The following is a 17513-nucleotide window of genomic DNA, read 5'->3' on the forward strand; positions in this document are numbered from 1 at the left end:
TTCCTACATCCCATTCTTTCTCTTTGTCCTCCACACCACTCTCCCCCTAGAAACATTGGCTTCTTTTGTCTCCGGAGATATCCCATAGTTTCACTAAGAAGTGGGGAGATAAAGGGCATTCGACTAATAGCCCCCTGGTTATACCCTAAATATGTTTCTAGAGACACCAAATCTTTGGAGCACTGTCAGAAATTTCAAAGATCAGGACCAACATTTATACAATTGATATTTTTTTCCCAAACCTGGAGAGATTACTTGTTTGGCAATTTTCACTATCTTTTGTCCTGTGAAAGATGAGTCAGTTCTGATGTCCTTCTTTGGTCAAATGTAATCTTGAATCTAAGTCTCCCGCTGATACTGATCATAGTCCCAAGCGTTCCTTCCTTGCCGGCACGTGTGCTCAGTCACTTCAGTCATCTCTGATTCTTTGCAACCCCATGGACTACAGCCTGCCAGGTCCTCTGTCCATGGGATGCTCCAGGCAAGAATACAGGAGTGGGCTGCCATTTCCTTCTCCAGGGGATCTTCCCAAACCAGGGATGGAACCTGGATGTCCTGCACCACAGGAGGTCTCCTGCACTGCAGGCAAATAACTGAGCTACCAGGGAAGCCTCCAAAGGCACACCAGTAAACAGACACTTCAAGTGAGGGTGCCTGTTTGCACTGCACCCTGAAAAAAAGAAAGTCCACTGAGCGATGAATGATAGATATTGTTTGTCTTAGCAGTCCTATTCCACCTCCTCTGGTTGAGTCATTATCTTTCTTTGTTACCTTTGCTCCAGGTGTTGGAGATGGGGGTGGTGGGATGGAATGCAACAATGCCCCTGACTGTAGGATGGCCTGTGGAGCATCACCTTTCCAATTCCCAAAATAGTGGTTACTTTGACCTATGGAGTAAACTATAGAAGGGTTTCAAATTTCTGCCCTCTCTTCTTTGACATTGGACCTGCATTTTGACAAAGTACTTTTTTCCCTCTTCTTTTTCTTCAGAGAAGATGAAACAGGATATTGGCAAGTCAAAAAATGTTTTTGCGTGTCCTTAACTGTTGTTTCATCTTTTATTTGCACCTTAAGAAAAAGTTCTGTCATTTTCTGTAACCTAACTTCCATCTTTCCCCATTCTTTCCTTCTTTTACTTTACCACACACTTCCCTGTAAAGATCAGCCTCCTTTGAATTGTTTTTTTCTTTTTTTCTTTTTCCATCAGATAAGACTGTACAGGAAAAAGACAAGTCAAATTTTTTTTTTGCCTATTCTTATTTGCTATTTAATCTGTAACTTACACTTTAAGAAAAAAGTTGTCATTGTTTTGTTACCTAAATTCCATCTTTTCCTATTCTTTTCTTTTGTACTTCACACCAATCTTCCCCTGAAACACTGGCTTCTTTTAACTGCTTTTCTCTTCTTTATTTCCTCAGATATGATTGCACAGGAAAAAGGTAAGTCAAATTTTTTTTCACATATTCTTAGTTGTTTCATCTATTCCTTTTTTTGACATTGGGCCTGCATTTTGACAATATATTTTTTCCCTCTTCTTTTTTCTTCAGATAAGATGAAACAGGAAAAAGGCAAGTCAAAAAAAATGCTTTTTTCGTGTTATTAACTGTTGTTTCATCTTTTATTTGCACCTTAAGGAAAGTTCTGTCATTTTATGATACCTAAATCCCATCTTTTGCCACTCTTTCCTTTTATAATCCACACCGTGTAAAGATCAGCTTTTTTCGAATTTATTTTTTCTCCTTTTCTTTTCTCAGATGAGATTGCACAGGAAAAAGGCAAGTCAATTTTTTTTTTTTTTTGCCTCTTCTTAGTAGGTATTTCACCTGTAACTTGAGCCTTTGTCTTCAACTATCAACGGTCATCTTCCTCAACTCCCACGTTCATACTATTACATGATTTCATCTTACTCTCTTAGTTTTCCAAGTGATCTCTGCCATCTTCACATGTCGCTCAATTTTCCCCACCTGGTTTACACCCTGAATGTATTTCTGAAGACACCAAATCTTTGGACCTTTGTCACGAATTTCAAATACTAGGACTAATTGGGGAAATAACAGTTTATGCAACTGATATTTCCCCAAACTTTGTTAAATTACTTGTTCAGTAAGTTTTGCTGTGTTTTGCCTTGTGAAATATAAGTCAATTCCGATGTCATTCTTGGGTCAAAGGAAAGCTTGAATCTAAGTTTACCACTGCCGTTGATCATAGTACAAAGCATTCTCAAGTATACACTTCACACAAAGTTTTCTGGCATCTTTTTCTACCAACCATTGTAATTATTTCTATTTTTGCACTTTGGTTTGCATAAAAGTAACTCTACAAATGCAATTCTTTGATGTATTTAGAAGCACTTTCTTCAGAAATGTTCCCTGATAATACATATCTGTATTCTGAATCTTTCATGTAAACAGGAAAGTAAGGTAATAGCCTATGATGTTTCCAAAATTTTGCCATCCTCCATTGTAACAGTCAGAGAAGGCAATGGCAACCAACTCCAGTACTCTTGCCTGGAAAATTCCATGGACGGAGGAGCCTGGTAGGCTGCAGACCATGGGGTCGCTGAAAGTCGGACACGACTCAGCAACTTCACTTTCACTTTTCACTTTCATGCATTGGAGAAGGAAATGAAAACCCACTCTAGTGTTCTTGCCTGGAGAATCCCAGGGACAGAGGAGCCTGGTTGGCTCCCGTCTGTGTTGTCACACAGAATCGGACATGACTGCAGCGACTTAGCAGCAGCAGCATTATAACAGTATTTCTCAATCACTTTTTTCTGTTTTCAGATTGGATGGAATTGGGGACTGTATCTTTTGAATGTGCACAGCAGGCTTCATATGACTGCTGCTACAGACACAGTTCTGGTCATATGGATGCTTTGCCCCCATGCATCCTCCTCACTTTCTGAGTAGCCTCTGTTGTGCATACAAGGTGTTTGTAGCTTACTCTGAAAAAGGCAGAAGGTCCAAGGAAAGAGCAATGATTGTCATTTTTATGCCAGAGGACATATCACCTACTCCCTCTCACAGTGTCATTTACTGTCTTAACTTCTTTGCACTAAGAACTGAGTGATGTACACATTGCTTCTGACTGGTTTCACGGAGTTCAAAAACTTATAGAAACTTTTAATTCTCAGAAATATTGGTCATTTTGAAACAAACTATGGGTGTTTTCAAATTGTTGATCATCTCTATTCCTGAGGTTGTACTTTCATTCTGGTAAATTGATTTTTTTCTTCCTTTTATTTTTCAAACAAGAAAGAACAGGAAAAAGGCAAGTCAATAATGTAGTTTATATGTAAAGAGAGATACACATATATTTTGCTTCACTGAATATATCCAGGTATTTTGATCATCCCCCCAGCAATTACAACCCCCATGGCCAAAGCCCCACGGCCAAGAACATGATCTCTATAAACCATAGCTCAGGAAAAGAATGGAAAATCTCTCAGAAAAATTGTGCCATTTCTAAGTCACATGGGGAACGTCATAAAGACTAGGGAACATCTTGTTAAACCATCAAGTGAGCAAGCTGTAAAAGCTGTCTAAGGTCATTTTAAGAGGATACAGGTTTCCCTTGAATAAAATCTAACTTCACAGTCATGGTAGACTCTGACTATCAAAGGAATTATGATTGGAAAAAATTTTAAATACATTGAATGTGTTACATACGCACATGTTGTTAATAATGCACATTTACATGGCTAAGGTAGAAGACTGTTAGGGAAAGAATTCATTATTCCAGAAGCACAAAGAAAAGGTGACTTTTCAATCAATAACAAAGTGTATTTCATTCTGTTCCTAGTCACTATTTAATCTGCTACTTAGATCTCTGTATTTGCGTCTCAATGATCAGCTTCCTCCACCCCAACATCCATTCACTGTTCCATAATTTATTCTCATTGTCATTATCTAACTGAAGTGTGAAATCTTCATTTTCCCTTCAGTTTCCCTCATGTCACTTATTTGATATCTCTTGCCTTTACAATCCAGGGAGAGACATCCTTTCTGTCTACTGAATATTATTAACCATGTACTTGTGGAGTTTTGGTATATTTAACATTTCTGATATATTCATTTTGAATCAAGCTCAGTTCTGTAGATTTGAACACCCTTCCCTGCCATGTGGGCTTCCCTGATGGCTCGCTCTATAAAGAAACTGCCTGCGTTGTAGCATGTATATTATCATATGTGAAATGAATCACCAGTCTAGGTTCGACACATGATACAGGATGCTTGGGGCTGGTGCACGAGGATGACCTGGAGGGAGGATATGGGGAAGAGGGAGGTGGGAGGGGGTTTCAAGAAAGGGAAAACATGTACACCCGGGGCGGATTCGTGTCAATGTATGGAAAACCAACCAACATATTAATGTAAGATAATTTGCCTCCAATAAAATAAATTAAAAAAAAAAGAAAAAGAAACCGCCTGCGATGCAGGAGACCTGGGTTAGAGCCTTAGGTCAGGAAGATCCCCCAGAGAAGAGAACAGCAATCCACTCCAGTATTCTTGCCTGGAGAATTCCATGATAGAGGAGCCTGATGGGCTACACCTCATGGGGTCACAAACAGTTGGACACAACTGAGTTACTAACACTTTCACTTCCCCTGCCATGTAATACTTTACCATCCTTCCTTTCATGTAACTGAGCTAAGATAGGCTTCATTCTGGCATGTGTTTAATGACAACTGTACATTTTGAATATAATATGTTTAATTTTCTTTACATTTATTTTCATGGAATTTATTTTCAATAATATTTACATAGCTCTTTTTATCTTGCAGAAGAATTTCAGAACGAAGCTGGCAAATTATTTCTGATGTTCTTTTATAGCCACAAAGCTTTTCAAAATCAACATTTTTATGGATTAGCCACTTATTGGCTCACAGTTCTTCTAAACGTCTCCCGTTCTAACCTGAAGTTTTGCTTGTGAATTTGTTTCATACTTCTTTCTTCATTGTCCTTTCAAAGCCTGGTCCAGTGTGGACTTTAGGTTCACACTTCCAATGCCCTTGACCATTTACTAAAGTCTTCTCTCACTTGTACAGATATTTTACATACCTTTTCTCAGGTTTATTTTCTTTCTTGCCATAGCAATTTTTTCTGTCTTTTCCTTGGGTAAGTTTGTAAAAGGTATCAAAAGTTTTAAAAAATCTTGGTCAAATAGGATCATAAGAAACTGTAAATCAATATTTATCTAACCAAAGTGACAATAAAATATTTTAAGGCATATACAGACATTTAGAAGGCAAAGAAATTCACAATCTGCTATCAAGTGTAGCTCAACATTCCAAAAATCTCTGTTCTTTTAACAGAAAGAGAAAACTCCTGTCCTGCCTCAGTTCGACCTCAAGAACATAATTTATTTACCTAATAAATCCAATTCTACTCCAGCCTTAACATGTACAAAATTATTTTTTCAGGAATCATTTTTCACAACTTTCTGTATCTACATTAGTTAACTCCCCCGACCCCCCCCCTTTCCCCATTTAGCCTCTTTTCCCTGGTGATTCAGATGGTACAGAATCTGCCTGCAATGCAGAAGACCTGGGTTCAGTCCCTGGATTGGGAAGATCCCCTGAAGAAGGGAATGTCTACCCTCTCCAGTATTCTTTCCTGGAGAATTCCATGGACAGAGGAGCCCAGTGGGCTACAGTCCATAGGGTTGCAAAGAGTCTGAAACAACTGAATGACTAACACTTTGACTTCCTCATTTAGGAATAACCAGCTTTAGGACAAAATCATGTTTTTCCCCTTAACAAAATACATCCCCATTTTTCAAACCTTCTTTTCCTGAACCTCCTACTTTCCTTACATAGTGAAACATTTCACTTGTCATCCCAGTAATTTTAATTACACATATTATAATGTTAACCCTTAAAAACCTTAATTTCTAGTGAAAGTCAACAAGCAAGTAATTGTGAACTGTTTGTCATACCAGAATTTCTTGATTGGCAAACTTAAGAATATTCCATATCCTCTAGAAATATACCTCTTCTCATAGCACAATTTCTTTCCTCAGTGTAGAACAAAACACATGTCTAATAAATTCAATCATCATTAGTTTTCCTCTCATAAGAAGACAAAGCAGATAAATGTGAAAAGGTTTAGTAATCAATGTTCCATTATTTTATCTTAAATGAATGATCTAAGTATTCAGTGATTTCCCATTGTTTAACTTATCATAACTAAAATTTTATCTGGCAAAACTATTTTAGACATACCAAAATAATTACTCTTAGATTTCAATGAAAATTCTAATCTCATTTACATTTATTTTACACTTTATAAAAATATCATCACACCAAGTTATTTTTCTTGCTGACAGACTTTGCAACAGAAATAACATGAATTTAATGACTTACAGTAAACTAGGTACAAAAGAGTATCATACTCAATATTGATGACTCCAAAGCCACGTCTACATCATTAAAAGCCTAAAGTAACTTTAATACCTGATATTAAATAAATACTGATCACATGAATCTAAAATTATCTGAGCCAGTTTCCTTTATATTTAATTTGTAACCATCTACTTTTAAGTCAATTAATCAGAGTTCTTTAATAATTTAATGTTAATGATATTATCTGAAGGTAGAGACACAGCATTTGTATAATACACACATACATATAAACTGACAGAACTATAGATCTCATAGCTTCACTTTAAAATATAGTCATAAATCAAATATTAAATATAAATATTCTCAGTTCAGTTCAGTCGCTCAGTCGTGTCCGACTCTTTGTGACCCCATGTACTGCAGCACACCAGGCCTCTCTGTCTATCACCAACTCCCAGAGTTTACTCAAGTTCATGTCCACTGAGTCAGTGATGCCATCCAACCATCTCACCTCTGTTGTCCCGTTCTCCTCCCACTCTCAATCTTTCCCAGCATCAGGATCTTTTCAAATGAGTCAGTTCTTCCCATCAGGTGGCCAAAGTATTGGAGTTTCAGCTTCAGCATCAGTCCTTCCAATGAATATTCAGGACTGATTTCCTTTTGGATGGTCTGGTTGCATCTCCTCGCAGTCCAAGGGACTCTCAAGAGTCTTCAACGCCACAGTTCAAAAGCATCAATACTTTGGCACTCAGCTTTCTTTACACTCCAACTCTCACATCCATACATGACTAGTGGAAAAACCAGAGCCTTGACTAGAACTTGAGTCAGAGACAGAAATTTGTTGGCAATGTTGTTTCTGCTTTTTAATATGCTGTCTAGGTTGGTCATAGCTTTTCTTCAAAGGAGCAAGCGTCTTTTAATTTCATGGCTGCAATCACAATCTGCAGTGATTTTGGAGCCCAAGAAAAAAAAAAGGCTCTCACACTTTCGATTGTTTCCCTGTCTATTTGCCATGAAGTGATGGGACCAGATACCATGATCTTAGTTTTCTAAATGTTGTGTTCTAAGCCAATTTTTTCACTCTCCTCTTTCACTTTAATCAAGAGGTTCTTTAGTTCTTCCCTTTCATCTGAATATCTGAGGTTACTGATATTTCTCCTGGCAATCTTGAGTCCAGCTTGTGCTTCATCCAGCCCGGCATTGCACATGATGTACTCTGCATATAATTCAAATAAACAGGGTGACAATGTACAGCCTTGACATACTCCTTTCCGCATTTGGAACCAGTCTATTGTTCCATGTCCAGTTCTAACTGTTACTTCCTGACCTGCATACAGATTTCTCAGGGGGCAGGTCAGGTGGTCTGGTATTCCCATTTCCTTAAGAATTTTCCACAGTTTATTGTGATCCACACAGTCTAAGGCTTTAGCATAGTCAATAAAGCAGAAATAGATTTTTTTCTGGAACTCTCTTGCTTTTTTGATGATCCAGTGGATGTTGGCAATTTGATCTCTGGTTCCTCTGCCTTTTCTAAATCCAGCTTGGACATCTGAAATTCTTGGTCCATGTACTATTGGAGCCTGGCTTGGAGAATTTTGAGCATTACTTTGCTACTATGTGAGAGGAGTGCTATTGTGCAGTAGTTGGAGCATTCTTTGGCATTGCCCTTCTCAGGGATTAGAATGAAAGCTGACCTTTTCCAGTCCTGTGGTCACTGCAGAGTTTTCCAAATTTGCTGGCATATTGAGTACAGCACTTTCACAGCATCATCGTTCAGGATTTAAAATAGCTCAACTGGAATTCCATCACCTCCACTAGCTTTGTTTGTAGTGTTGCTTCCTAAGGCCCACTTGATTTCAAATTCTAGGATGTCTGGCTCCATGAGTGATCACACCATTGTGATTATCTGGGTCATGAAGGTCTTTTTGTACAGTTCTTCTCTGTATTCTTGCCACCTCTTCTTAATATCTTCTGCTTCTGTTCAGTTCAGCTCAGTCGCTCAGTCGTGTCCGACTCTCCACGACCCCATGAATCACAGCACGCCAGGCCTCCCTGTCCATCACCAACTCCTGGAGTTCACTCAAACTCATCACAGAGTCGGTGATGCCATCCAGCCATCTCATTCTCTGTCGTCCCTTTCTCTTCCCACCCCCAACCTTTCCCAGCATCAGAGTCTTTTCCAGTGAGTCAACTCGTCGCATGAGGTGACCAAAGTATTGCAGTTTCGGCTTTAGCATCAGTCCTTCCAATGAACACCCAGGATTGATCTCCCTTAGAATGGACTGGTTGGATCTCCTTGCGGTACAAGGGACTCTCAAGAGTCTTCTCCAGCACCACTGTTCAAAAGCATCAATTCTTCGGTGATCAGCTTTCTTCACAGTCCAACTCTCACATCCATACATGACCACGGGAAAAACCATAGCCTTGACTAGACGGACCTTGGTTGGCAAAGTAATGTCTCTGCTTTTTAATATATTATCAAGGTTGGTCATAACTTTCCTTCGAAGGAGCAAGCGTCTTTTAATTTCATGGCTGCAGTCAGCATCTGCAGTGATTTTGGAGCCCAAAAAAACAAAGTCTGACACTGTTTCCACTGTTTTCCCATCTATTTCCCGTGAAGTGATGGGACCAGATGCCATGATCTTTGTTTCCTGAATGTTGAGCTTCAAGCCAACCTTTTCACTCTCCTCTTTCACTTTCATCAAGAGGCTTTTGAGTTCCTCTTCACTTTCTGCCATAAGGGTAGTGTCATCTGAATATCTGAGGTTATTGATATTTCTCCCAGCAATCTTGATTCCAGCTTGTGCTTCTTCCAGCCCAGCGTTCTGCTTCTGTTAGGTCCACACCATTTCTGTCCTTTATTGTGCCCATCTTTGCATGAAATGTTCCCTTGGTATCTTAATCTTCTGGAAGAGATATCTCTAGTCTTTCCCATTCTGTTGATTCCCTCTATTTCTTTGCATTGATCGCTGAGGAAGGCTTTCTTATCTCTCCTTGCTATTCTTTGGAACTCTGCATTCAAATGGTTATATCTTTCCTTTTCACCTTTGCCTTTTGCTTCTCTTCTTTTCACAGGTACTTGTAAGCCCTCCTCAGACAAACATTTTGCCTTTTTGCACTTCTTTTTCTTGGGGATGGTTTTGATCACTGCCTCCTGTACAATGTCACAAACCTCCATCCATAGTTCTTCAGGCACTCTGTCTGTCAGATCTAATCCCTTGAATCTATTTCTCACTTCCAGTGTATAATCATAAGGGATTTGACTCAGGTCATACCTGAATGGTCTAGTGGTTTCCCTACTTTCTTCAATTTAAGTCAGAACTTGACAATAAGGAGTAAACTTTCTAGTTTATAAACAAGAATTGAAATAAGTTAAATTTATTTGCTCAGGTGATTAAGGCTGTACTTCTTGTGGAAAAGACATTTAAGATTTGTATTTGTTCCTGATAAATCCCTGAGAGGGTTGTGAATTAGATTTAAATTCTGTTTCTTAATAACCATGGAAAGATTTCTTTTGGGGGGATGAAGACCTTTAAAATTTGTGCCCATTAGACCATGAAATGGTGTCACATGGTCAGATATGTGGCTATGAAGGGACCCTGCTGACTGGAAGTTGGTCCTTGCCAGCTGCCTCTACAAAGATTACATCATGACCATTGCAAACTGCTGACCTTCAACACCCCCTGAAAGAAATTCAGGGTGAAAATCAGGAATAAGGCACTCTGTGCTCTGAAAAAATAAAACAAAACTGGCAGAACAGGTATTCAGATAGTTAGATCTTTTCAGAAAAAGGTTTTATGAGTTCCAATTCTTGCATCTTCTTATACCTAGAAAAACACTGACGTCATTAATGGTGAAATCTGCTTTGGCTGTCAAAAAAAAAATTTTTTTTTTTACAATTAAAAGTCAAAATAGAGTAGCTATGGTTCAGACATCCTGGGAAATAACTATTTCCCAGATATCCTGAAAAATGATATTATGGGTGTGATTTCAGATTAGACGCTGTGACCTAATGTAGAACTTAATGCTCCTGTAATGCATTTTTGCTTCTGTACTTTGCTTGCTGCTCATAAAACCAACGGAGAAGGCAATGGCAAGCCACTCCAGTACTTTTGCCTAGAAAATCCCATGGATGGAGGAGCCTAGTAGGCTGCAGTCCGTGGGGTCGCTAAGGATCGGACACGACTGAGCGACTTCACTTTCACTTTTCACTTTCACGCATTGGAGAAGGAAATGGCAACTCACTCCAGTGTTCTTGCCTGGAGAATCCCAGGGACAGGGGAGCCTGGTGGGCATCAGTCTATGGGGTCACACAGAGTCGGACACGACTGAAGTGACTTAGCAGCATAAAACCAAAGTTACTCCATTTTAAGATAAGGTTGTTTTTAAGTTAAGATTCCTAAAATTGTTTTTGAAAAATAAAAAAATTTTTAAAAATAAAAATAAAAAATAAATTAAAAAATTAAAAATAAATAAAATTTGTGCCTATTAGAGAAGAAATTTTTAGATTTTCCTTCAGCTTCTTATTCCTCTATTAATCAAACTAATTAAAAGTTAATCTAATGTTTTATTAGCATTTGTAAGACTGATTGATGGGCAGCTGAGACCAAATATAAGGCTTCTCAAATTTTGTTGTGTTAAACTAAGGGAGTTTTTAGGTTACCCATTTCATATATTATTTACATACATACAAATCACCCATTCATTTATTTACTTTTTGGTCACACTGCATGGCATGTGGAATCTTAGTTCCCAGAGCAGGGATTGAACCTGTGCCCCCTGCATTGGAAGCACAGGGTCTAATCACTGGACTACCAGGGATATATTTTTTTATCCACTTTCTAATTTTTTTTTTTCATAGATGCCAATAAAATAGCTCTTCATAGTGAGAACTTTCGAAAAATTCACCAGTTAAAAGTTTCTTCAATTTAAAGACTCCATTGTCTGGCCATTGATGAGTAACATCTTAATAGCAACTCAAACCAATAAGACACAAAAGGTGTCCCCACAAGAAATCAAAAAGGATGCAGTCTTCACAGGATCTTAAATGTTTACTTTCAAAATTTGTCTAAGTAAAGGGCTATCATTATACAGGCAGATGCACTGAAGGTTAAGATGACAAAGGCCTTATGTGTTGGGGCCCATTATGACGAATTTTTTGAGAGTTGTCACGTAGTTAGCTGCTCAGTTATGTCCAACTCTTTGTGGCCCCATGGACTATAGCCCACCAGGCTCCTCTGTCCATAGACTATCAGGAAAAAATACTGGAGTGGGTAGCCATTCCCTTCTCCAGGGAATCTTCCTGACTCTGGGATCGAACTTGGGTCTCCTGCATTGCAGGCAGATTCCTTACCAAGAGTTGGCATAGCCAGACAAAAAGATTGCTCAGAATCCTAGTCTATCTGACTGCTTGCCAAATTCTTGCCATATGTGTACCTTCTGGAAGGCAGAGACCAAGCTCTCAGAACACAGAAAAAATATCTGAGAAGAGCAGGTAGAATATTTACATCTCAAAGACACATGGAGAAAAATGCAAGTTCCTCCATGACAGATTTTTTTTTCCCTTTAAAGTCAGAATCCTGAAAAAATGTTCCATCAAACCAGCTTTTTTTAGCTAATCATGCAAAAACATCATTTGGGTATGGCAAAAGAGCTTCAATTTGGCCATTTTTATAGTGAGATGTCCTTTAATTTGCAACAAAACAAGTACTTGTAAGTACAAATTCTATACTTACACGATAAAATCTTCCCAGTGTATCTCAACTGAGGATAACTCTCTTAGTGTCTTTCAGTTGAGCAAAAGTTTCTCAGTGTCTTTCACCCAGGCATCTCTTCTTGAAACTAAATTTCAAGGAAAAACTACTACTCCACCCAGAGATTTAATACCACCGATTAAAACTCAGGCTCATCAGTCAATAACAGGAGATCCAAGATCCACCCAGAATTGTCTAGAACTCTAAGGAGGTAGATGGGCACAAGGGAACTTCTTCTGGTATCAAAGCTAGAGATCCTCGTGGAGTTCAGGTGAAGGAGACAGGTCTGTTTTTGGTCCCTTTGTTAGTCACCAAACCAAAAATGTTGACTGAAAAACAAATGCACAAGCTAAAACTTTCAAGTTATATTTTATTGGGGACCTTACTCAGGACTAAAACCTGGGATGCAGCCTCTCAGAGAGTTCTGAGGAACTCTTACAGAGAGATAAGATAGGATTTCAAGATATCTAGGAATTTTAACTGGAAAAAAAAACAAAACTGTAGTGGAACACATCAAGATTACTTCTAACAATAATTAAATAAAAACAAAACAGGCGTCTCAAGTTAATGATGTTAATGCCTTTCTACATATGGCAAGATACAAGAGTCTCAGCTCACTGAAGTTATTCTTTTAATATGCATCATTGATACTGGGGCCATGTATCTTGTTTTCTCCATCCTGAATCCCCTCAGGGTACACCATCAGGTTCTTATGGCTTCATGGTTGGCAACATTCACTGTTTACCAAAGTGTCAGGCAACATTTTTCATCTACAAGAACAAATTTTCACAATTTTTCCAATATAAAAATATTTGCTTCCTTGGTATTTTTCAGGACTTTGGTTTCTTTTTTTTTTTTTTAAATTATATTCATCTTCTCTATCCACTGTACAATGAAAATTTTATTTTCACTTTCGTTTTCTGTATTGATTTTCCTTGAATTTTATACGAGTTTTTCCATTATATTTTTCAGAACAACTCAAGAAAGAAATGGGTAAGTTTTATGACTTTTTAAAAAAGATATATTTCCAGATAAATTTTTTCCTCATTTCTTGACATTCACCTCTTACATACTGCTGTCTTTCCTTTGCATTCTTGTGAATTTCAAATTATCTTTTTCATTTTCTTTGACTTTCTGAACTCCTCCCATATTAAGTCTCTGAATTCTCTCCTCTACTTTTTATTCTTTCTCTTTTATTTTATCTTTCTGGTGACTATCATAGCTTCATTATAAAGTTGGTGAAAAAAATTGGTGAGATGAAAGGGATTAGGCTAAGAAGAATGTGATTATTTCCATTCAACAGAAAGTTTCCTTTAACTTTGATTTTTCCTCATGTGCTCTGAGATGGAGTCCCCATTTTTTTAATATATTATCTTCTTTCAATTTAAGAATAGTATTCAGACTCCAAAGCAACTGAATAAGTTCCTCTTTTGTTGACCTTCTAAACACTTTGCATATACTAATGTCAAGTGTAATCTTGATACATTTTGCTTGACCATAATCTCCAGTGATCTAAGGTATAAAAATATTTTCACATGAATTTGCATCATCTTTTCTTTCCAACCAAAATTATTAGTGTTCATTCATTTTTATTTTAACCATTTAATAGTTAATTCAACAAATTTCTCTTCCTTCAGGGTCTTGAACATATATTTTTCGGTCACTCAAAGAAACTTCATTCATATTGTATCTCTAAATTCTATGGCTATTTTTTAAAATAATTCTACATTATTTTTAGTATCCTACTACAAGAATTATTATTTTCTGGGGCTCCAAAAGGATAGTGACTGTAGCCATGAAATTAAAAGACGCTTGCTCGTTGGAAGAAAAGCTATGACAAACCTAAACAGCATATTAAACTATGCTGTTTAGAGACATTACTTTGCCTACAAAGGTCCATGTAATCAAAGCTAACGTTTTCCCAGTAATCATGTATAGATGTGACAGCTGGACAGTAAAAAAGGCTGAGCACCAAAGAATTGATGCCTTGGAACTGTGTTGCTGGAGAAGACTCTCGAGAGTCCCCTGGACAGCAAGAAGATCAAACCAGTCCATCCTAAAGGAAATCAGTCCTGAATATTCTTTGGAAGGACTGATGCTGAAGTTGAAGCTCCAATACTTTGATCACCTGACATGAATACCCAACTCATGGGAAAAGACCCTGATGTTTGAAGGCAGGAGAAGGGAATGAAAGAGGATGAGATGATTGGATAGCATCACTGACTCAATGGACATGAGTTTAAGCAAACTCTGGGAGATGGTGAAGGACAGGGACGTGCCTGTCCATGGGGTCTCAAAGAGTCAGACGTGACTGAGTGACTGAACAGCAACAAGGTGTCCTTTCATATCAGACTATATTCTTCAAATTTTAGTAAATCTTCCAGATGGAATGAACTTCAGACATTTCTTTCATTGCTTTTGAAATGTACATTACTTAGCAAATTTCAGACACAAATATTGACAGATGCATAGCATTACTCACATCTTCTTTATGATGTTAAGAAAATCTGTTTATATATACATACATGATTGTGTATTTTCTTTCAGAGAGGAAGAAGGATCAATTCAAGTCCTGTGAGTAATGGTTATCTCTCAGAAACCTTCACTGTTCTGCCTATCTTAGAGTCTGACCCTATGCCAGTGGGATAGAATGCAGAAATACAACAAAAATGTTTAGTGTAAGCAAAGTGGCATTGGAAGCATTATCTTTATAAAATCAATGCTTTCAATAAATTATCTCTGAAGTGCAAGTGACGAATGACTCAGCCTGTAATTCCTCCTCTCCCCTTTCATTCATTTGTTCCTTCCTTCCCTCTATGCTCCTATCCCTGCCACCTTTATTTTTTCTGTATTTCTAACCTCCACCTGATCATTTTTATCACCATATTTGAAAATTGGAATATAAGGACATAGGATAGAAAGAGGAAGTTTAAAGGATTCAGTAGAACAAATAGACAAAGATAAATATTTCTTATATGTGTTTGTAATAAAATAAAAAAGATAGCAGAAGGGACATGCAAGGATAAAAGTAAAGTTTTTTTTCTATTTTGTTCTTTTGCAGTATGGAGGGAAATACCGTTATATGCTGGTGAGCAACATGGGTTCTGATGAAGAAAATCCTATTGTAAAACATATTTTAAATGAACATCTACTGTGTGCAAAATGATTTGCTGAAAATCAAGGATATTCCAGGGATTTATTTCATGAATCCAGTAGATTACTCATTATTCTAACAGATAATATGTTTGGAACATTACATTTTAGTAGTTTTATTATTTTCACTTGCATATAACATTATGTTTTGAGTGTAGGTAGAATGGTTATCATCTGCTAAAATCTGAGGAATCGAGAGTGAATAATAAATTATTTGGTCAGACCCATCATATCCTGTATTTCCTTTCAAACATCCTAAATAAATTACAAATATTTATCCTATATGAATTTTGGATGAGGAGAGCATAGGGATGGCACAGGTCTTCAAGTCATACATAATTTAGCATCCTATAAAAAGAGGTTTGGGAGTTGGTGATGGAGAGGGAGGCCTGGCGTGCTGTGATTCATGGGGTCGCAAAGAGTCAGACACGACTGAGCGACTGAACTGAACTGAACTGAAAAAGAGGTTCAGGTATATGAAAAGAGCTTTGTTCTTTTTTTTCTTTTTTGGTTGTCGTTATTCTTGAATTAAGGAGTTTATTACCATAGTATTCTGGACAGACAGGCAGCTCGGTCAGATTGTGGATTCTTACGTTCATTTGTTCCTTGCAGATTGGAGAAAAGAAGAGTTCCAGACTGGTGAGTCTATCATGGTCCAAGACAGACCCTGTTGCTTGTGGGTAGTACCAGGGAAGATCCAGGGAGGTGAACTGGATCTTCCCAGCACCAGAGGAGCACTCACAGAACTCTGGCCCAGCCTACTGAGACTCTTCCCAGAAACCTGATGAGCTCTTGTCTTTGCAGTAAATCTGACTCTGGATGCAGCCACTGCCCATCCTGCCCTCTTCCTGTCTGAAGAGGGAAGAAGAGTAACCTGGCAAGAACCATGTCAAGATCTTCCCAGCTCACCAGAGAGATTTGTCTCCCTTCCCTGTGTGCTTGGTCAGCTGCATGTCAACTCAGGGAGATACTTCTGGGAGGTGGAGGTTCAGAATGCACATTCCTGGGACCTGGGAGTTTGTTGGAATAATGTAGCAAGGGAGGGGAGAGTCACAATGTCACCGCAGAATGGTTTCTGGGCCATTAGGCTCTACGATGGGGAGTACTGGGGCCTCACATCCCCAGAAACTTATCTTACTCTGAAAGAAAAACCCCTTAGTGTGGGGGTATTCCTGGATTATGAGGCTAGAGATATATCTTTCTATAACATGACAGATGGATCCCACATCTACACATTTTCCAAACAAACATTTTATGGTGTCCTAAGACCACTCTTTAGACTTTGGTCCTCTGACTCAGGCCCTCTGACCATTGTCCAGGTGGAGTAGAACACAATGATGCTGCAATTCATACGTCTAACCTTCCACAATGATTACAGTTCTCCCCACTAGACACAAATTTATTTTTTTCTTCCTCCTTTACTGGTTTATTCTAAGATGAAGCTCTGATACACACAATGATGGTTGCCTCTATAACTAATTCTCCCTTCTTCCTAAGTTATAGGTCCCTCAATTATTACTATGCCTATGACAATCTAGTAGAAAGACAAGATTTCCTAGCATCTCCTGCTGAATGTGACTAAATGATGACCAGTGCATTTTGAGATGAATTATTCTGTATGACTCTTTGGAAAAGACCCTGATCCTGGGAAAGATTGAGGGCAGAAGGATAAGAGGATGACAGGGGTTGCATGGCATCACTGAGTCAATGGACATGAACTTGGGCAAACTCTGGGAGATGGTGAGGGACAAGGAAGCCTAGAGTGCTGCAGTCTGTGGGGTTGCAAAAAGTTGGGCATGACTTGTCAACTGAATAACTACATTCAGTATCATCTCTGGAATGTGTTCTTAAAGGAAAATTATGTGATTTTCTTCTTTTCTCTAACTATTTGGATGGCTGGAATGTGGCATGATGGGTGGATCTCTAAGAACATCTCTGATCATATAATATGATACAGACAGAAGAGTAGATATTGATAGAATGATTCTGGAGTTTTGACAGCTTTATGAAACTACTATATGCTCACTTTCTAAATTACTTTCAGTAAGAAACAGATTTTGTATCTTTAAACCATTTGTATGTTTTATTTTTGCCTGTTGCGACTGAATCCCATACTAACTCAAGCATCCTCTCTTTAAGGATAGTAGCAGGTGACATCCACAGTTGAATATTCAGATGAAACAGGAAATGTATTTCTCCTGAATCCTCAGTCCCTTTTGACTTTACTTCCTACCCTCTCCTTTGTGGTTCAGTTCAGTTCAGTTCAGTCG

General features: G+C 38.2%; 1 protein-coding gene across 1 annotated transcript; it reads left to right on the top strand.

Moving 5' to 3' along the window:
* The first annotated feature begins 818 nt into the window (after positions 1-818).
* LOC129543342 (butyrophilin subfamily 1 member A1-like) lies at positions 819-17305 on the top strand. The gene is made up of 6 exons (XM_088831246.1): positions 819-894; positions 1419-1439; positions 1548-1568; positions 15152-15178; positions 15856-15882; positions 16048-17305. The coding sequence occupies exons 1-6, from the start codon at positions 819-821 to the stop codon at positions 16569-16571; spliced, it is 696 nt and encodes a 231-aa protein (XP_088687372.1). The 3' UTR covers positions 16572-17305.
* Positions 17306-17513: the final 208 nt, after the last annotated feature.

This window comes from Moschus berezovskii, chromosome 23 (assembly GCF_049115385.1).
Source record: "Moschus berezovskii isolate FMDL1 chromosome 23, NW_MosBer_1.0, whole genome shotgun sequence".
Classification (NCBI taxonomy): Eukaryota; Metazoa; Chordata; class Mammalia; order Artiodactyla; family Moschidae; genus Moschus; species Moschus berezovskii.